Raw genomic sequence first — 20809 nt, 5'->3', positions numbered from 1 at the left:
ATGAGGAGTGGCTTGAGCGACACGAGCGGCACGCCCATCCTGATGACAAGGACTGCGTCTTTGGTAAACTGCCCGATAAGGAGCTTTGCGAACTATCGGGCTCTGAGTCGTCGGGAGACGATGAAGACGGCGAGATGTACCTTCTTCGTTGCTGCGACACGGACAGACCCAAGAAGGCACAGCCACTGGTCATCAACGCTTCTGATACCTACGTTACGGTTCACGACTATCTTTGAGCACTGCACCCATGGCTGATGGGCTTACGTGACGATATCTTGAGGGCGGATAACGTCTGGGAGGATAATTAAGACGCCTGATGACTATCGGAAGCTGGTGGTGGATTTCATACCGCCTAACTCTTTGAAATCTTGGATGAGAGACGGTTTCTCCGTCAGGCCGGTATGATTAAGACGCCTGAACCTGTGGACAAGGAGCTCGAGGACTCTTTGAGGAGGGTTTGCAGACCTGGCGAACCTGAGGAACCCAACTACCAATACATGTACATCCCAGAATGGAACCAATGATTTGAAGCCCCTCGTGGTATCATGCGAAGATAACACCGGGAAGACCTGCCTTCTTACAAGGGCCTACCGAAACACGCCCCTCTCAATCACAAGCATCAGACCAGCCCAACGAATCCAGGACCCTATGACTTTACTTGACAGGGAACCAGCAGGTCACCCTCGGATCATAGCTCTTCTGATTGGGCCCCAATTCTCCACACCGTAAGCTCGTCGACGAGCCCCCGCCGGCATCATAACCCGTGTGCGTGACGCAGTCAAAGCTGGAGACGCCATCACACGAGAACTTGCCAGGACCGCCATCCTTGCTGGCGTACTTGCAGTTCTTCCGGCCGTGGATGTCTCTAATGGAGCTTATGCTTTCTGGCCACGGCTTTGACTTGAGGTCGTCGACGGGATCTGCTTCTCCTATGTGCGGCGCCGTGCAGGTGTCTAATGCTGTAATGCCCCGGGCCATCATCACCCATCTGCCGGTCCGGCTTTGTCGACCTTGTCCTGACGGTATCGCGAGCTCGTAGTAGATGTCGACGCCTTGCGAGGGTTCGGCCTCTTTCGGCTTGGTTGATGTGGTTGCCGGGGCCCGAGAAGTTGACGTCTTGGGCTGTGATGTCGAAGGCGAGGTCGTGGTGGAAGTGTGTGTGGTTTTTGTGGCTGACGTCGATCTCGGACTCGTGGTTGACGGTTGGGAAGATGACTGGCTCGCGTCTTTGGAATGCGAGGCTGTCTTTGAGTTGATGAAAGTCGTGGTATTGGACAGTGACGCTGTCTTTGAGTTGATGAAGGTCGTTGTGTTAGTCGATGAAGCTGCTTTGGAGTTGGCGAAAGTCGTGGTGTTATTCAGTGAAGTTGTTTTTGAGTTGACGACTTTCGTAGTGCTGGTAAGAGCCCCTGATGTCCGAGATGATCCCGTAGACCCGGGCCGGCGAGTGACTGTTGCATTCAAACCACTGGTCGTCGTGATTCGAGGCGGAGAACCCGTTCCCGTCATCCCCGGCCGCGTTGAGTTGGAACCAGCACTTCGAGTCGCAGCGAGAGATCCAGTCGGCTTCTGCGTCCGCGAAGAAGCCCCTTTGGTAGCTGTCGACGCCCCAGACGTGGGTTTTCGGATGGAACACACCTGCCTCGGCGCATTCTTACTCTGGAAGATCTGATTCGACTCGGGAACCCAATTGTCGTACTTGTTGCCGATCTCGCGGTTCTCCCACCACAGCCTCCAGCTGGCCATGTCGTTACAAGTCTTGGCCGGGTGGTACTGGATGAGCAGCTTCCCGCGGACAGAAGTCCTCGCGACATTTTCCTGGAAACCACGACACTCCTTCCGTCTCGCACTCGCCTCTTCCGGCGTCTCCTGCTTTCCTGCCCGGACCCTCTCCATCCGGAGCGTCTCGTACTTCTCAACTATGCGGTTCGGCAGCGATTGGGGCGAGTAGTCGAGGGTCTCCACGGGGATGTCGCCGAGGCTATCTCGTACGATCTGTTTGAGTTTGCCCACCTGGCTCGGGTACCGTATCTGGCCCACGTTGTGGTTCAGGTCGTTCAAGAATTCGGACTCGGGGACGAGTTGGCCGTTGCGGAACCTCTCGGCTCGCACGCGGGGAGCTATGATGTAGGCGCGCGTGCCAATGTCCTGGGTCGACTTTGCGTCGTCTTTCGTATTGTCGTCCTTCTCCTTGACATCACCGAACATCACACCCTCAGGAGCGCGGTCTGGATTCTCCACCATCGTGTTCATCCCGAACTTCATCCACTCCGCTCCAGGCTCGCCGGGGGTGATTCCCTTAGGCAGCATATCATTGACCAGGAACATAAACTCTTTTTGGGTGTAGATTTGGTTCTCCCAGATGTGGCTCACCCACGCCCCGCGCTGGGATACCGCAACCACCGCCGTGCAGCCGTATAGACCCCCAAGAGTGATGGCCGCGACCTGCGAGTCGAAGCGGACGTGGTTAGACGTCGTCATGCCCGCCATCTCCACTCCCACATGCTCCGGTTGGCCGTGCCGGACCCAGACCGGATCGTACCCGCCAAAGAACTCGAGGTCTTGGTTGTTCGGGCTCGGGTCCCAGGTTGTGATGATCTGGAACTCGTTAATGAGGAACCGGTCCCGGCGGCCCTCGGGGTAGTCTTCCGGGTCCGGCCAGTCGCCCTCCACCGGCATGCCGCGCTTGGTCATCCAGGTCGGTTTCTCCACGTCCTTCCACAAGATGACTGGACAGGCATCGCCGCAGTCAGAGACTTCGCACCGCTCTTCTTGGTAGGCGGGACATGCCTTGACCTTGTTCTGCCTGAGTCGTACTTTGGCAGGACCACCGTCACTTCCACTGCCAGCTCCCTCGCCGTCGCTTGACTCGTCATCCTTCGGAGCTACGAAGGTTTGGTCTTCGGACGCCTTCCACTGGTCGCTTCGGTCCCCTAGCTCGCGGTCTTCGATCCACAGACGCCACGCCGCCTGGTCTCTGCAGTCCTCTGCGTCTGCGGGCTGATATTGAAGAAGTAGCTTCCCCCGCGGCGTGGGCCCATAGGTTTCACGCTGGAACCTGCTAAACTCTTCAATCTCCCTGATTAACTCGTCCCCTTGCGGGTCTTTACCGCCTCTCTCCTCGTATTTTTTATACTTATCCATCAACATCTGCAGCGTACCCAGAGGCGGTGAATACGTGATAACCTCGACGTCAATGTCGCCATAGATAGAACTGACCATACTTTTCAGGAAGTCAACCTGATCTTCGTATGCGATCGTGCCATCCATTGCGTTGATCGGGTCAGGAAGGGCAACCTCGTCTGGGAAGAATAACCACTCAGTACCGTCCTCAGACTTCTCCACTCGCTTCGGCTTCTCGCGGGGCGTGAGAATGAAAGCGCGTGTGTTGAGGTCTTCAGAGCTTTTCTTGTCCCTGTTATCTTCATCCGGTGTCGCCACGTCGCCAAACATAGTGCCCGGTGGCCCGATGCGCTCCTTGCCAACCAGATCCTTCAAGCCGTACTTCGTAAAATCCACCACCCTGCGCCAGGGGCTAGTCGGAAGAACTGAATAGAGCCCTCTCCACAGCTCGCTGTCTTCGTCTTCCACGTCTCGCTTCCACTCGTGGGGCATCGCGAACACTGTCTCCCAAACGTGGTTCACAAACGCGCCGCGCTGGGACACGACGATAATGGACGTGCATCCGTAGAGTCCCTCAAGCGCGATTGACGCAACGTCCTTGCCGAAAAGAACATATTTGGACGTGGTTATGCCGGCGAACTGCGGGGAGACGTTGGCTCTGGAGCCGTGCGCGACGTACTGAGGCTCGTAAAGACCGTTGACTGCAGTGCCGCGTTGTCTCCCGATCATCTCCCAGTCTCTGATCTCTGCCATCTGGGCAACCATGAACTTGCTACGGTCCCCTTCGTAGTCTTCCGGGTCGGGCCATTCACCCTCGACCGTCTGCCCACGCTTCTCTAGATCCGCTGTGCGACGTGTGAGCTCCTGTGAACTCGCTGATGATCTGTCTGGCGGCTTTGAGCAGGAAGATCCGTCCCCGCCGCTGCAAGTCTCGGGCCGGCATAAAAACGGGGTCGGGTGGCCTGGCATCGCACTGCAGCCGGTGTTGCTCTGTCTGGGTCGGAGTGGGTTGAGAGCATGGTAACTCTCATTGCCACTTCTCTTGCTGTTACTTGAACCACTCTTCCACACGAAAGTCTGGTCCACGGACGCGGTCCACTGGTCGCTTCGATCTCCGACCTCGTGGTCCTCAATCCACAGACGCCATGCAGCCTCATCTCTGCAGACATCTGGATCCGCGGGCTGGTACTGAAGAAGCAGCTTCCCGCGCGTGCTTTTAGCCAAGAACTCTTTCTGCCAGGCGCCCGCCTCCGCTTCTCTCTCATCCCACCATTCCTTTTCCTCTTCCTTTGTCGCCGGTCTCCCTCCACGTTCTCTCTCTTTCTCAATCGTCCTTCTCTCCCAAGATTTGAACAGATCGGAAGGGAGATTGGACGGCTGATATCCAACCACCTCAATAGGAATTTCTCCAAAGATATCAGAAATGATGCTTGTCAAACCGTTGACCTGCGGCTCATACGCGAGATTTCCCGGTAGCACGAGCTCGTCGTCAGGGAGGAGTTCTTTCCCAGCCCACCTTTCTGGCCTTTGTTTAGGGGTGAAGATGAAAGCGCGCACGCTGATGTCTTGAGGCGTCTTCTGGTTCGGGTCGTCCCCGTTTTCATTCACGTCTCCAAACAAAACGCCATCAGGCCCGAGATCCGGCTTCATGATCATGTCTTCCAGACCGTACATCATATATTCGCGCGCGGAGTATTCCCGATCGTGTGGCGCTTTGTCGTGATATCCCTTACGCAGCGGGCCAAGCTTTCCCCCCAGGAGGGCCAATGACTCCTCGTCTTCTAGCTGCTCTTCCCAGATATGGCTGACCCATGCGCCACGCTGTGAGACTATAACGATGGATGTGCAGCCGTAGAGTCCCTCGACTGCGATTGCGCCGACGTCTTTGCCGAAGCGGATGTAGGTCGATGTCATTGAGCCACCCATTTCTTCGTCGACAACATCTACATCGCCGTGGTACACATATTCCGGCATATATCCGCCTCTGATATCAAGCCCAATTTCGTCCTTGATTGCGTGCCACTCACTGATTTCTTGTATTTGCTCGGGAAGAAACTTGGCGCGATTTTCGGGTGTATAGTCCTCATCTGGGTCGTACCAGAACCCGTGACCCGGCAAGCCGCGCTTGGCCAGTTCCAACGACCGGTGTGCTAGCAATATCTCTTCCGCCGCTGTTTTCTTTTGTATTCGTGGACAGGAGGACCCGCCACTGCCGCCGCATTTCCCGGGTCTGCATAGTAGTGGGATGTCGGTGTGGGTTGCTGTGGACGTGGTTGTCACGGTCGTTGCCGCTGGCGTCGCACTGCAGCCGGTGATTGTGGTGTAGGCACTGGTGACACAGTTCGTGGCGGCAGCTTTCACGTCGCGTCTGGCGTTGCCTCCTGGTTAAATTCACATTAATTTTGCTCAGTTGGTAGTTAAGGTATGGAATAGGGGAGCTGGAAACCTACCACTGGTGATGGAAGTGACTGTGACGGAGCAAAAGACACTTCGGCGGGTTGCTGTGACGGTCGTCGTGCAAGATGAGGTTGACGTCGACGTGGACTTCTCTGTCTCTGTCTTGTCGTCCTTCTTGTCATCGTCATTCTTTTTATCATCATTATTGTCATCCTCGTTGTCATCACCACCCTCGTCGTCTCCGCCCTTGTCGCAGTTGCCAATCTCAATGAAGAAGATTTTGATGCAGAACTCGGGGACCTTGAGTGTGAGTTTAAATTTCGGGGGGAAATCAATGCCAGGGAAGCAGCCGAAGCAGATGATCGGGCGCCCTGTGAAGGGAAAGATAACTGAGAGAGTCAGCGCGGGGAAAACACAAGTTGAGTCGGGTTGAGAAAAGCTTTACCTGGGACGATCGTTGGATCGTTGCCGCCTCCTGGCGATGTGGTAGTGATGATGAAGGGGGTTCTGTGGGCGAAAGACGTCGTTTCGGGATATGGATGTTTGAGGGCTTCTTTGCCAAGGGTGGTGATTATTACCTCTGGCTCTGTTGATGACGAAGAAGTTGCACTAGATAAAGTTGACGAGGGACTGTTCGATGGCGTGGTTGTTAAACTTGTTATGGAACCCGTTGATGAAGGTGTGCGGCTTGGATTCTTGGTAGTAGATGATGGGAAGGGATTTATAATCGCAGAGGTCGCGTTTCCTGGTGCGGTTGGAGTCAAGGCCCGATCCTTCGTCGACGACAGTGAAGAATTCGTCGCCGGCAATGCCGTTGTTGGTGTCAAGTTGGTTCTCGTGGCTTTGGAGGATGTAGATGAGCTCTTCGCTGTGGTCGATGGGACAAGCAACGTAGTTCTCGTCGAGTTGAAGGGGGGTACATGTGTCGTGGTCGACCTCGGTACCGTTGATGGCTTCCTCGTAGAAGACCGCGCCGATGTAGTGTTTCGCCATCCTGAAGACGCGAACGCAGAGCTTTTTGTCGACGAGATTGGCAGTCCATTTGTTGTTGAGACTGGTTTTGTAGGGCTTGTGGTTGTCAACCCCCATTGAGAAGTATGCTGAGTGGGTGGGACTGTCACGAGCTCGCTGTTCGTCTAAAAGTATCCAATGTCAATTTTGTACCTGTGAACTGATCGTATGACTTACCGCTGTAGTGTTATGCCAGGTGAAGTCAATACTTGAAATACAGACGCCAGTGTCACCGCGGCAAGTGGGCTGGACTGGTTCATGAACAAGCGTGGTAGTATTCAAGAAATGGTTGGCCGGGCTGGTGGGATTTTGGAATCTTGCAACAGGCTGGTTTAGTCGTTGCTCATGAAATGCATGGGCCAAGGGCAGAGCCCCGACAAGAAGCATCAGCAATAGCCGCAACATGGCCACGAGTATTCAAGCACGGTAACTTGTGGACGATGAAGTCTGTAGCGGAGTTTGGGAGCGTCTTTTTATAATAACCTTCCCCCAGGCGAAGCCGCAGGGAATAACTAACTCTCTTGACCCCTTACTCTACACATCCCATCACGAGTCTCAGGTCAGTAGTGGCTTGTTCGTGCATTAAAGACGTGCTTGACGGAAGGAATCCCATGACCGATATTTTGTGACCATGAGCGCTTCTCGATGCACTTTGCCGCAATTTTGTCACTTCACTATGTAAAAGTCTTGCTCTGGGTGGTCATGAAACCGCTTCTGCAGAATCCTGTTACACAAGCATACGCCGCAGTTACACATACTTCGCGAAGAATAGGTAGGAGCTTTTTCAGTCTCAGATAACAAGTTGTAAGGGGTTAGCAACAAAGGGATAGAGGAACGATGAATATAGGATTCGAATGGAGCACATCGTAGGTATAAGCTCACACAAAGGCGTTGAAGCAGGTTGGATGTCGTCTGTATCACAAAGTATCCAATGCAGGGATGGAGAATGACCGGGCCAAGGACGCGCGCCATCTCGTCATTCGTACCACCCTGCTGTAACTTGTAGATTATGAACGTTACTTTAGTTATCGCCGAACTAAGAGTCAAATACACGGGTAAGTATTGCAAGTTCTTACTAGACCAAGACCGCATGCTTTCTACTAAAGCTACAATGAAATATACCTCATACTTGACTTATGGATCTCCTCCCTTTGCGATGAATACCTAAACAACATGTGTTCTCATCCAGTCAAGCTTCCCTCCAGCCAGCCACCATCAACCCTCCATTCAGATCTTGTGACAAATTTGCTCTCGTCCCCTAGCAGAAAACAGATGGAGGCAGCGATCTCCTCTGGTTCGGCCATTCTCTTGATCAGTTGCGGAATTGTTTGCGCAGTTGGCGTGAAGGTACTACCGTCAGGGAGCTCGAACGGTGTGCTGGTCATTTCCGAGTTGATTGTACCCCTGAAAACATGTAAGCTAAGAACGTTTGCGAGATACGAAAGATTTCCGAAAAGCAGAAAACCGAGTCCAGCTTACGGATTGAGAGAGTTCACACGAACACCTCTCGCAGCACCCTCAAATGCAGCTGCCTTGGTCAAACCGGCAGCTCCATGTTTGGATGCGATGTATGCTCCATAGTATGGTGAGCTGAAGGAGCTGCATACACTGCCCACGTTGACGATGCTTCCGCCCTCGGAGATGACCTTCATCTGTTCTCGCAGCAGATAGAAGAGACCATTCACATTGACATTCATGATCTCTTTGTAGTCCTCGATAGGAAGGTCGGTGAGGGGGAAAAGCTTCCTCTGCTCTTTGCCTATGGTGGTCATTAGTAAGCCTTCGTGTGTGAAACTGCGATGTAAAATTTACCAGACACATTGGCACAGGCATCGATGCGTCCGAAGCGCTTCATCGTCTCCGCAATCCACGCTTGAACCTCTTCATACTTTGTGATGTCGCATGCCATTGTCATGATTCGGTCATCGCTTCCCGGGCACTCTTCTAAGACCTCTGCGTGTGCCTTAGCAATTCCTTTGGGCGAGGAACTCGACATGGAAACTGTCGCCCCTCGAAGGACGAGATACTTTACGGTAGCCAAGCCGGTCCCGCGACTTGCGCCGGCGACAGTGATGACCTTTCCCTTGAAGGGAGTCAAGGTTGGCTCTAGGATTCCCATTACGATAGCGACAGGCTAAGCCGAACTGGAAAAAAAAAGGTGTGATATGATTTGAGGATGGAGATAAATGGGTGTCCAGTGCTGGCGATGGGACATATAGACAGATTCCAATGATAAATATCCCACCCGTTCTTGCGTTCATTTCTTCATGCTGCTCAATTGAGCATCACTCCACGCCCCACAGCCGTATGTAAATGCATTGCAACAGTGAGCAGGAAGCAAGTCTACGGACCAACAGCGATTGTTCAGCGTATCTCAAGACCGAGTTGGATAATTCACCCGTCTAAAGGTGGGAAACCGCCGCAGATCGTTCACCATTTTCGCTCCAACAACACGGGCTATCTACCCACAGTTTGCGGGGTGCAAAGGACCGGGGCTGACCGGCCCTCCGGAGCCATCTCCGGCGAGAGCAAGCACGGCATCGGATTCGCCAGTAGAGATCGCAACCCTTGGGGAAAAGACTGTTGGAACGAGGGTAGCTTATGTTCTTACCTGCAGAGCCCACACTTATCAGACCATTTCATGGTATATTTCACGCAATGTTACAAAAAGCCAAGACCGAGTCCCGTTCCCTTACGCCCGAGCACAATGTGGTTGGTGATGATTGCGCTGCGTAGATAAGACGGCGAGTCGACCTCGCAATGAACGTCATCCCCTTGGTGTAAGGAATCTAGGTACCATGGTGGCTTCTTAAACCCCGGTAGGTGCTTTACCATTAGGTAGATGTCCCTTCTCTGATGCTTAGTCGCTACATGCAAGTTCAAACATACTTTGGGGGCCTGATTAAACGCTTGACTTGTCCTTTTCGAAGGATGAGACAAGCGGCGATATGATGGTAGATGTTGACGGGAGGAAGTAAGGTAATGGAAGAATAAAGGAGGCAGGCAGGCAGGCGTCCGTGGGGCCGTCCCTTCCCAGACGAAGTCCGGGCTTTTCAGTGGAGAAAGTTCGCTCCCGCTGGCGTGATCCACTGAGCAGGTGCCCCCCGCTGTCCCGCGTCCCGCGCTGCAAGTCACGGTGCAGCGCAGTAGCGGTCCGGGACCTTCCTGCTCCAAGCATCCACCTTCCACGCTTCAACTCGGACCTCGCATCCTTGTCGCCTTCTCTTCTCTCGTCAGCTTCCTTTCCCCTCCTCATTTTTGTCCTTCTTCACCAGCGAACAGCACCATTTGCTGCCCAGATATCGACGCCGTTACCGCAATAGCTTCCCGTCTCGACAGCGATTCCTGCGTGTTGGTAGAAAAGCAGCCCACCATGTCTTCCCAATCACCGAGCCTACGCAACCTCCAGGCGTCGACCGTCTTCCTCAACTCGGCCGTCGCCGGCCTCAACCTGGGCCTCTCGGTCTTTGTCATTCCCCGCCTCCTCGAGTCCCCGACCCCGCTCATGCTACGACAATGGACCAACATGTACAAGCGGACTAGCCGTGCCTTTCCACCCCCGATCCTCCTTTGCGTCTTGAGCTATTGTTACCTAGCCTTTGCGTTCCGACAGCTCCCCGGCAAGGCCAAGGCATTCGCAACAGCCGCTGCTCTATGCGTCAGTATTGGTCCGTGGACCAGGTTCTTCTTGGGCAACATCAACAAGAAGTTATTCCAGAAGGCCGAAGAAACAAGGGACATGGGCATCATGGCTGTTGGCCTGACCCAAGAAGAAGAGGAGGGTGCCAAATACCTGGTCGACCAATGGGGTCTATACAACCTGGGCCGCAGTGTTGCCCTTGGTCTCGGAGGCGTTGTCGGTCTGTACACCGTCATATCCTGAGTTCGTTGAGTCGACGATTGTCGGATACGCAGGAGCATCTAGCTATTGCCACGACCTCTTCGATGCGACGTTGAGCTAGCTATTTCGCTGTATTATACATCACACACACGATATACACGTACTATACAACCCGTTTGAACTCATGGGTATCATCATTACAGCTATATCTACTAATACTACAGATTACTTTTGTACTCCACTCTCTCTCCACGCATCTGCCACTAAGATTGCGCACGCAGAGTTCCAGTCGTCACATCGGCTTCGTGTGCCTTCAAAGGCATCGTGCGGTTGAAGATCTTGTGACCGACAAGCAAGACAATGAACAGAAGGACGCTGATGTACGCAGTGAAAAAGTCACTGGTGCTCCACTCCATAAAGACAGTGAAGCCGTTGGTCAGGATGATGAGGACGTTGAAGAACAGGCCATACCACGACAGCCAAGGCTGGAAGGGTGCCCGGTACGGCAGGATGCTGCGGGGAATGTTCTGCGCCTTGAAGGCGGCCATGAAACGAATCTGGCAGATGTTGATGCAAGACCAGCTGATGAAACCAGCAACGGCGGTGATGTTGAGAAGCCAGTCAAACACGACGCCACCGTTCTCAGACAGGTTCATGTACGCAAGCAGGCCAACGGCAGAGGTGGTGGCGACGGCCATGTACGGAGTGCCAAACTTGTTGGTCCAGGTCATCCACTGGGGAGCGCACCTCTCGTTGGCCAGCGAAACCAGGATACGGGAGCCAGAGTACACGTTGGAGTTGGCAGCAGAGAGGACAGCGGTCAGGAGCACGGCGTTGATGATATCGGGGAGAACCTTCACGCCGGCCAAGTTGGCAGCAATGACCAAGGGGGACGCAGAAGCATCCTGGCTGTCGAGCAGCAGCGACGGGTTGTCAGAGGGAACAAGGATGCCCACGAAGAAGATGGTGGCGACGAAGAGGCTGAAGATTCCCCAGAATGTCCATCGGACAGCACTGGGCACGCTCTTCTCGGGGTCCTTGGTCTCACCAGCACCGATACCAACCAGCTCGGATCCCTGGAAACTGAAGCCGGCCGTGATCAGGACAGACCAGAAGCCGACAAATTTGCCTACGGAACCCTCGACAATGGACGCGTTGAATGGACCAGGGTCGACCCAGTACTTGAAGCCGAGGTAGCCCTGCTGACCAACACCGGCGTTGATGCAGATGGCGAAGATGATGAATCCGACAATAGTGACAACCTTGATGCTCGCGAACCACATTTCAACCTCACCAAACATGCGGATGGGCATGAAGTTGAGGGCGGTGAAGACGACCCAGAAGATGGAGATAAAGATGGCGATGCTCAAGGTGTCGTTCCAGTACTGAATGATGACGCCAGCGGCGGTCAACTCGAGGGCGAAGGTGATGGACCAGCTGAACCAGTACATCCAGCCCATGGCGAAGCCCAAGGTGGGGTCGATGAATCGGGAAGCATACGACGTGAAGGCGCCGGGGACGGGGATGTAGGTCGCCATCTCACACAAAGCCGTCATGACGGAGTAGACGATGCTGCCGATGAAGATGAAGGCGATCAGGCAACCGACGGGGCCGGCAGTAGCGATGGCCTTGCCACTACCGAGGAAGAGACCGGTGCCGATGGTGCCACCTGCGACGGCGAGTTAGAGGGAACTCATGACCCCGGATGGGATGCGATCAGTCACATACCGATGGCGATGAACTGGAGGTGACGAGCGTTAAGGGTGCGGTGAAGACCGGTCTCCCCCGTCTCCAAGTCGTCCTTGGAGACATTGTTGGGGGTGACCTCGCCCTCGGTGGACTGGGGCGTCTTCTCCTTGGAGCTGAACATGATGTTTGGTCGGCCGGTGGCTACACGGGACGTTCACAGACTAGATGGAAATCTCAGTCTCGTCGACCGCGGCTAGCTAGGAGCAAAGAGGTGAGCAAGATCGGGGTAAGAGGGAAGCTTGTTGATTCGCTTCTCCGGAAACCACCAGACGCATGAGCAAACGGAAACCTGGGGGAGGACAGACAGGTTCCGCTACGACCAGACGCTCATGGCATGATTAAATATAATACGGGCTTCTCTTACTCAACGGGTTCCACTACGCGTCGACTCATCGCGACCGGTAACGGTGGCCGTGGGCAAAAAATCTCGAGAGGTGGGAACAATGGCCTCGCTCGAGACCCCCATCGCTTTCCTCGTTAGGGGTTGGCCGATGGAGCACACGAGTCCTCGCGGTCCATCACGCCCTAGTAATGCGACTCGGGAGTCGGCCGGCCACGGGTAACAGCGGCGTTTTCACCAGGGGCCATCCTCTCGACCAGGAAATGGACCGTGGAGCACGAGCTGTTGGACGAAGGGGGGCGGGCAATGACATGCCATTCAGCTGCAAGAACCACGTCTCTCGCAGTTTATCCGATCGACCGGCACTGAAATTCGTATGTACGCCGGAGCTGGTCTAGCTGCTCTTTGCCTTTTGGAGCCTCCTCCTGCGGCTCGAAGCTTCATGCAAAATCGACCGCCGCGTCGCGCCACCCGGTTCCCACCGAGCTTGGCCCGAGCCTCTACTGCTATTTCCCATGAGGCACTCCCAATTTTTTCTCCGCCAAACCAATCATGGCCGTTCAATTCCTGCAAAATCACGGCATCTCCAGGCTTTTTCCTAGCCACTGACGGGTAGAAATTTTCTCGAACGCCTTCTCTGATACCATCCTTTCCACTTCAGGCATCGTGCAACATCGTCCTGCATTCATGTCGATGAGATGAGCTTGTCGTTCCTCTGCCAAGTTCTGACCTAGACTTGGTCTATTACAGGCTTACTACGGCGTCCCCCGGCTGCTGTTACGTTTCACCGCGGTGTTGCTGCCGCCCTTTGGTCGTTTTTGTCGCTGTCCGGCTGTCATTGTCAGCCCTACGGCGCATTTGATGCCCTGAGTCGGCCATGTCACTGTCGGACCGCGCTAGACCGAGAGAGCGGCAACAGACCGACTCACCAGCCTGCGGATGAAATTTTCTTTCCTTGGCCTTCTGGGCGGCGCTCCCAGTGCCCGCGTCTGGTGATGGGCGCGGCGGATTCCTAGCGAGGATTACGGCCGCGCTTTTGCCTCCCTTCAGAACCCATCCCATCCCATCCACATCCCAGACCAAGGATGAAAAATTCTCCCCCTAGTTTTTCTTACGTCTTACAGTGGGACTGGCGCAGAGTTTTCCTGCGATCGGAGCGGGCCGCTGAGATGAGCAAGACACATCAACTACGAGATGTTTTTTGTAAAGCTCTCGTCGTTCGTCAGGTCGGATGAGCTGATATCGTATATCTCAGCCGGGCAACGCAAGCTCACTTCTCGGTTGATGAAGCGGTCTTTGCATATTTGACTTTCGATGTGCTGAGCACTGCGGGGTGATGCCTGTCTTTTGCCGGCCCCCAGTGCAACCCCGTCCCCTGCCCGACATGTGGCCGCAATTAACAATTCCGCAACTCTCACGGATCCTGCGTGCCGGCTTCCGCTGACTTTTTCGGAGATGAAGCCATCGACAGCCCCGGTTCCGCTTCGGCATTACGACTCGCGAGTGCCTGAGCCGGCAGTCTCCCACCTCGCCATTCTGGCTCGCCTGCAGTAGCCTTCCGGTGGTTTGCTTCCGGATCGCGGTACCAGTCTCCGGCAGTTATTGCCGAGCTATGAATCGCGGACGCATTGGCCAGTACCGCGCCCCGACCGAAGATTTTGATGAGTTAATTCTTGCACGTGGTGTCCGAGGTGTTGTGGCGCCTTCCAAAGTTGCAATTAATGATATGCAAGTGATGATTGCTTAAGTGCAAGTTCATCTTCCATCTCATCGATGATCCATTCAAGATACGATACTCCGTACGCTCTGTCCAATGGTTCATAGTTGCTCTATCTGAGGGGTCTGAAATTGCTGTGAAATCGCAGACGACTCCCGGCGATGATGGAGACAGGCACGATTCCCGGCTATCACTCTCTGTGTTCTCCCGAAACTCCTTCATCCTCTTCGCATTCAAGACACCAAGGATTGTCAATAAGGATCGTGAATCCAGACTCGCACAAAGGCGCTGGCGTTTAGCTACGGCCGCGATGTTTCTGGTTGGTTTCGCTTCTAGGAATGTCACTGTATTGATTATCCCATAGCTGTTGGCCTCTCCGGGGACGTTTAGATTGCAGTGAAGGGAGGAGATGAAAAAGGAGCGGAGAAAACGAAAATTGAGACGGGATCGGCGAACGCTACAACGGCCTCGGGAAGCGCCTGAAATGCAGTGAAGGCCAAGTGAAAAAGCACATTGGGAAATCCAGGGAATATGGAGTTGCCTCGAGGGGGGCTTAAAACGCAGTGAAGGATACCCTCCGAAACATAGCCTAGACATGGTCTTGACTAGCCTTAGTACCCAAACGTCGAGACAGATCGACACTGAAGCTTCTGCAGGTTTGGAATTTCGCCGACTTGTCAGGCCATGATGGATACTGGACGTCGCATAGAGATACCCAGATTGCAAATCATTTTCTCCGCTGTTGGCGCCGTACAAACACGGAGCGGAGGCTGTTGATACTTCGGTGCCGGCCTTCAAATTCCACTTTGCGCCGGCTGTGTGGGCCTCATCGGACCGTTCGGTGCCGTTTCGGCTTCGATGAATACCGCCGTGAGATGGAAGTCAGCAGTTTTCTCAAACCAGATCAGTAAAATAACCAGTGTGGTGCTCGGCGTCTTTCGGCCACCGAGTTTGGAGAGATGGGACGAACGTTGCTAAACCATACTGAATGAGCGCTCGGGCACTAGTAGGTGCCGTAGGGCCCTTCTCCAACGATGTCGTCACTGACTGCATGTGGTGTATTATGCCTGTGTCATTTCCTAACGTCCTTCTGTCACGAAATTACATTTTCAAAGTGAAGTGAATAAGTCCAAGTCTCTCATACACTTGCGAGGCTCATCGATTGAATCCGAATTCAATTCACCAACATGGCGAACCTTATTGCAATCGAGGAGCACTACCTGTCTCCCCTGCTCCCGGAGCAGAAGGGCAGATATAACCGCCCCAGCGTCAAGGACTTCGGAACCGCGGTCATCGATAAACTCGGCGATCTAGGTCCGGCGAGGCTTGAGGCAATGGCCAACGACTCCGTAGGGATGACGGTCCTCTCCCATCTACCGGCTACACCAGATGCCCCTACTTGCAAAGCCGTCAACGATGATCTACACTCCAAGATCAAGCAACACCCAGATCACTACGCCGCCTTCGCCCTCCTGCCACTTGAGGATCCTGCCGCCGCAGCGATCGAGCTCAAGCGCTGCGTCAAGGAGCTAGGCTTCGTCGGCGCACTCACCGGGAACCATCTCGACGACGGGAGCTTCTTCGACACGCCCCGCTTCTACCCCCTCTGGGAAGCCGCGCAAGAGCTTGATGTCCCGATCTACATCCACCCAACCTTCGCCGCGGAGGATGAGATGAAGGTCAACTTTGAGGGGCCCTACGACATTGAGATTGCCAAGGCGCTGAGCGCGTGGGGCTGGGGCTGGCACTCCCGGACGAGTCTACACTTCCTGCGCCTCTTTGCGGCGGGCATCTTTGACAGGTTCCCGAAGTTGAAGATCATCCTGGGGCACATGGGCGAGATGCTGCCCTTCATGATGGACCGGATCGTCAGGTCCTCGGGGCGGTGGCCGCCTTCTGAGAACCGGAAGAGGGGACTGAGGGATGTGTGGGATGGCAATGTGTGGGTTACCACGAGCGGAATGTTTTCTCTGGCGCCGATGGCATGCTTGATTCAGGAGACGAAGATGGACAGGATCATTTTCAGTGTTGATTATCCGTTCTCTACGAACGGGATGGGGCGGGAGTTCATGGAGAAGTTGAAGAAGAGTGGGTTGGTGGATGACGAGCAGTGGGAGGGGATTGCGTGGAAGAACGTGAGAGATCTGTTGAGATTGAAGTTTGAACCTGGAAAATGAGAATCTGGATGAGTGGTGTGTAGGTGAGGATGAGATCCGGCAATCTCATCCATGAGTGTTCACCTGAAGAGAACTCGGCTTCTGTCTCCGGGATGTCAATTTGAGGCCATTGATCTTCAGTTTCAACCCTTTTCAATAAGAAGATTTAGATTGAGTCAATTATGATGAACCCTCGGCTTAATGGGGATGCATGTTATGTTTGACTGGCGATTTTCTTCAAAACGGTTGTCATCGACTGCACAACAGGGTTATTTCGGTAACGTCATCCGAGCGACCGGTCGCGGATCGGCGAAAGTAACGATCGTGCCGCAACTCTTCTCCCCGACCTCAATCTCAGGATCAAAGGAGCCGGACGCTTGCTTGTGAATACGTGCAGGTTTCTTGGGGAACAATTCAAGATCTTTTCCAGGCCCGCGTTATTGAACGTCGCCCAAAGCCGCTTCGCCCGCCATGGCACTCTCCCTGCCGAAGATCGGTATCCTCTCCATCGGAGACATGGGCATGGGCATCGCCAAACTGCTGGTCTCGAGGGGTTTCTCGGTCGCCACAAATGGCGAAGGAAGAAGGTATGCTCTCAATTCATAGGCAATTGGACATTAGATCTAATAGCTTGGCAGTCAAGCAACGATTGACAGGGCCCGAAGCGCCAATGTCGAGGTCCTGACGTCTGACCTCCACCTGGTGCAGTCGCGACCCTTCATCTTCTCCGTCGCGCCGCCGAAGGATGCCATGAGCATCGCCCAGCGCATCCTCAAGGCTTCACTGGGAGCAAAACTTGAGAAGCCGTTGTATTTCACCGACCTCAACGCCGTATCGCCCGCTACATGCAAGCAGATCGCAGGCATGTTCGAAGAGGCCAAGAGCCCCGTCCGCTTCGTCGACGGATGCATCATCGGCGGCCCGCCAAAGCTCAAAGACCCCAGCGGCGCATGGTATGTCCCAAGCATGCCAACCTCCGGGAAGCACTCTCTCAACGAGGCCTGCCCCGAGCTCGCCCAGACTCTGAACATGCGCCACATCTCCCCAGACGTCGGCGCAGCCAGCGGATTGAAGATGTGCTTCGCAACCACGACGAAGGGCTTCATGGGCCTTGGGATCCAGGCGTTCACGACTGCTTCGGCACTCGGTGTTGTCGATGAGCTGCGGAAAGAGATGAAGGAGGCCGCGCCTGGCCTGCTTGATTTTGCCGAGAAGTCTATTCCTTTGGTGCCGCCAAAGTCTTACCGTTGGGTGCGTGAGATGGAAGAGATCTCGGATACTCACCGTGATGAGGGTGGCTTCCAGAATAAGGCCGACATCTTCAGAGCCATGGCTGAGCTTTACCAGTCCATGGCGGATGATGCTGTGTTGGGCGCTGAGAAGGTTGGAAAGAGGACCAGGGGTGAAACCGTTGATGATGTTGCTGCGGTGCTGGCGGAGGGATTAGCGAAGGAGACTTCGAGTTAACCCGTTCATCAGCTCGTCGGCCACGATAGATAATTAAAAATCAAGCGAATGAACGTTTCTCACTCGATTTATTCGTTGGAGACTGCGGACATCTGATTCACCTTAGCTCTGAATACATAATGAGGGCGCAACGAGAACAGCGAGCCAGTTTGTTACAGCGAGACCAGGGATTCAATAGCGCATGCCGTCTGAGGGAATGGCGAATGATTGGTTCACACTCCAACCTTCAATTTTGACCTCTATGCTCAGCAATGCAGATAAAGGCAGGGGATTTCATTCATCGGGCCTCTATGTTGGAGTGCCTTGTCTCACGATCCCAATCCGCGCCTAACAACCTGGCGAACCCGTGATGTAGGTATGCGCTGGCCCTACTAACGCCGGCGCCACCAACCAAAGGATCGCCGCTATCGCCTGCAACTTCACAAACGCGTCTGACACTTCATCCTCGTCACCACCAACGCCACATCTCAGGGCCATCTTGCAAAAATATCCACCATAGTCCTCATTCTCTCCCAACAATATGGTGATACCGTTAGGTGGTCCGACCAGCGATGGCCAGCCTGAAGACCGAGGCGGGGGCTCTCGCGCATGGGATCGAGACATTGACATCCCGCCTGAAGATGCGACATCGCATCTTTGCTCCAGACACCGCATCATGAGCCTCAAACCGTCAGACTTCGCGGCAAGAGCGCAAGCGAAAGATCTCCCGCCTGACTGGCACTTCGGAACCCTCCGAGAGGTCGTCCAACGAGGCGATTATTGCGTATTCTGCAAACTGATTGCCAACTCCGTCTCGACGGACGCGTTCTCGCGTGAGGTCGAGGTCTTGGGGTGTTGGGTTCCCGACGTGGTTTTCGAGGATTTTGATTCCGCGACCCAGGCCGTCACCACGATGACGACTCTTCGGCTGAGGATTGCGCCTGAGATGGTGGGCTGGGAAGATGCCTTCGACGCGTTTGACATCGTGCCGCTGGCGGACGATGGCCAGGATGACATGTTCCAAGGGCGAACTGTGGATGAGAGTTTCATCAACATTGATCTCCTCCAAACGTGGCTCCAGACCTGCCAGGACAGCCATCATGTTGTGTGCTGGCCCAGAAACCCCGAATCGCACAACCGTCGGTGGCAAGATGCCGATGCTGAACCCTTCATCCGGCTGCTAGATCTTGAAACACATTGTCTCATCGAAACGTCTACCCCACCGGAGTTTGTGGCCTTGAGTTACGTTTGGGGCACTGTCGAAGTCTTCACGCTTGGGATGGATAACTATCTTAACCTCATGAAGCCCGGCTCACTCACGGAGTACGAAGGAAAGTTTCCGAAGACGATTCAAGACGCCATGAAACTGACAAAACTGTTGGGTTACCGCTACCTCTGGACAGACTCCATTTGCATCATTCAAAGAGGCAACGAAGACGACAAAGCAGTCCAACTTCGACTCATGGATGTCATCTACAGCAGAGCATCCGTCACAGTCACAGCAGCCAGCGGCACAGATGCGAACGCCAGACTGGCGGGTGTGTGTGGAGTCAGTCGTAGCAAAATCCAGAATACCGCGAGGTACTCGGACGACCTTGTCCTGCTTGCACTGATGCCCGATTTCGAAGATGGTGTCCAACAGGTTTACTGGAACTCTCGAGGATGGACATACCAGGAACGTCTTCTTTCGCGGAGGTTGCTCGTCTTCACCAGAGATACAGTCTACTTTCAATGCGGCCAAATGACTTGCAGCGAGGACTTCAGCATGCTCAAGCCAGGAGTGATTCAGAGTGCTTCACAACAAGACATCATGCTTTCGAGGGGAGAGGAACCCCCGAAATTAACACCTCGAAGTCAGTATCGTCTCGGTATTTCGGAAGAGTATTACTACCGCATGGTGACAGAGTATACTTCAAGACATATGAGTCACGCAGATGACCGAGTCAATGGTTTCGAGGGTATTCTCAACGTTCTTCGCAACGTATACGGCGATGTCTTCATATGGGGGATGTGGACAGGTGACATGCTTCTTCAATCCCTTTTATGGCAGCCTCGCCAGGAACTCAGGCGAGTCTACCGTTGGAACACTGCAACACCAGTATACCCGACCTGGGCTTGGGCCGGTTGGACTGGAGCTGTCAGGTTTGACGACCCTGGGGACTGGAACGGATTCCCTTCGTTGGACGAGCCATCGGACAGAGTTCGCCCATCGAGTCTGGGAGCATGTGCTGAGATCAATGAAGACGATACACCCGGATATCATCTTCGAGTACGCACACGCATTGGAAAATCCAAGCTTACTCTTCACGACAAGAGTGGTGTTCTTAGGCCCCCCACGTTGCCGGAAGTGGATGGGCCACACTGTGTCCGTTTTGGTATCACAGGTGTGGTTCAGGCCGAAGGTGGAGATCCAGAGCCATGGCTGGGAAGCATCCTGATGCCACAAGATTATCGGCAAAGGCTCTCGGACGAGTACGAATTTGCACTCCTTTCCGATGCTTACTGCTTCTCAGGCGAAGAGCTCTCCACAAGCGCCTCTAGATTTATGAGTCCATGGGAGGTAGTCAACGTCATGCTGATTCACCGACAGGACAAATTGAGTCTGAATGGAGTGCCAGTTGTGGAAAGGGGTGGCGTAGGAAGAATGTTGAAGTCAGCATGGGACAAGCTATCACAAGAATGTGAGGAAATTCTCGTCGCATAAGTAAGCTGAATCGTCCAGAGCGTCCATGCTCAATATCTACAGACACTAATGCTAGCATGCTAGGAGAGCCTGCCACATAGTCTGAGCGATTTAACGATGACTCCTTGATGTATGATCTGCCTCCATCGCTGTGCCTCCTGAGTTCTTTCCATTGAACTTCTATCGGCCATAGTGTATATTTTCATTGTTGTATCGCTATGTCCTCTTCGATACCGTTATCGGGGACTTCCGAGATGTGAAAAGCACGCACTTCTTCCCCCAACTTCGTACAAGACGTACACATAGGCCGACATCCTGGGGCCCACGTCAGACACCAGGGTGGTAG

The 20809-nt window shown here is 54.1% G+C and overlaps 7 protein-coding genes across 7 annotated transcripts; 4 read left to right on the top strand and 3 right to left on the bottom strand.

Moving 5' to 3' along the window:
• Positions 1-654: 654 nt before the first annotated feature.
• Positions 655-2490, bottom strand: CGCS363_v001904 (uncharacterized protein; the record flags this gene model as incomplete). The annotated part of the gene is made up of 1 exon (XM_036633753.1): positions 655-2490. The coding sequence occupies one exon, from the start codon at positions 2488-2490 to the stop codon at positions 655-657; it is 1836 nt and encodes a 611-aa protein (XP_036502869.1).
• A 5222-nt stretch (positions 2491-7712) lies between these two features.
• linB-0 (2,5-dichloro-2,5-cyclohexadiene-1,4-diol dehydrogenase) lies at positions 7713-8650 on the bottom strand (the record flags this gene model as incomplete). The annotated part of the gene is made up of 3 exons (XM_036633752.1): positions 7713-7935; positions 8011-8290; positions 8344-8650. 3 exons carry the CDS (start codon positions 8648-8650, stop codon positions 7713-7715), a joined length of 810 nt encoding a protein of 269 aa, XP_036502868.1.
• A 1254-nt stretch (positions 8651-9904) lies between these two features.
• Positions 9905-10414, top strand: hypC-1 (Monooxygenase hypC; the record flags this gene model as incomplete). Its single annotated transcript, XM_036633751.1, has 1 exon — positions 9905-10414. The coding sequence occupies one exon, from the start codon at positions 9905-9907 to the stop codon at positions 10412-10414; it is 510 nt and encodes a 169-aa protein (XP_036502867.1).
• A 221-nt stretch (positions 10415-10635) lies between these two features.
• CAN1 (Arginine permease CAN1) lies at positions 10636-12242 on the bottom strand (the record flags this gene model as incomplete). The annotated part of the gene is made up of 2 exons (XM_036633750.1): positions 10636-12041; positions 12101-12242. 2 exons carry the CDS (start codon positions 12240-12242, stop codon positions 10636-10638), a joined length of 1548 nt encoding a protein of 515 aa, XP_036502866.1.
• A 3123-nt stretch (positions 12243-15365) lies between these two features.
• On the top strand, positions 15366-16355 carry orsB-1 (Decarboxylase orsB; the record flags this gene model as incomplete). Its single annotated transcript, XM_036633749.1, has 1 exon — positions 15366-16355. One exon carries the CDS (start codon positions 15366-15368, stop codon positions 16353-16355), a length of 990 nt encoding a protein of 329 aa, XP_036502865.1.
• Positions 16356-16805: 450 nt separating this feature from the next.
• Positions 16806-17801, top strand: Y7SR (Uncharacterized protein; the record flags this gene model as incomplete). The annotated part of the gene is made up of 2 exons (XM_036633748.1): positions 16806-16921; positions 16973-17801. The coding sequence occupies 2 exons, from the start codon at positions 16806-16808 to the stop codon at positions 17799-17801; spliced, it is 945 nt and encodes a 314-aa protein (XP_036501727.1).
• Positions 17802-18321: 520 nt separating this feature from the next.
• Positions 18322-20484, top strand: CGCS363_v001898 (Heterokaryon incompatibility protein 6, OR allele; the record flags this gene model as incomplete). The annotated part of the gene is made up of 1 exon (XM_036633747.1): positions 18322-20484. The coding sequence occupies one exon, from the start codon at positions 18322-18324 to the stop codon at positions 20482-20484; it is 2163 nt and encodes a 720-aa protein (XP_036501726.1).
• Positions 20485-20809: the final 325 nt, after the last annotated feature.

The sequence above is a fragment of the Colletotrichum siamense genome (genome assembly GCF_013390195.1).
Source record: "Colletotrichum siamense strain Cg363 chromosome Unknown KSG_Cg363_contig01, whole genome shotgun sequence".
NCBI lineage: Eukaryota > Fungi > Ascomycota > Sordariomycetes > Glomerellales > Glomerellaceae > Colletotrichum > Colletotrichum siamense.
This window is presented reverse-complemented; position numbering and strand designations above follow the sequence as displayed.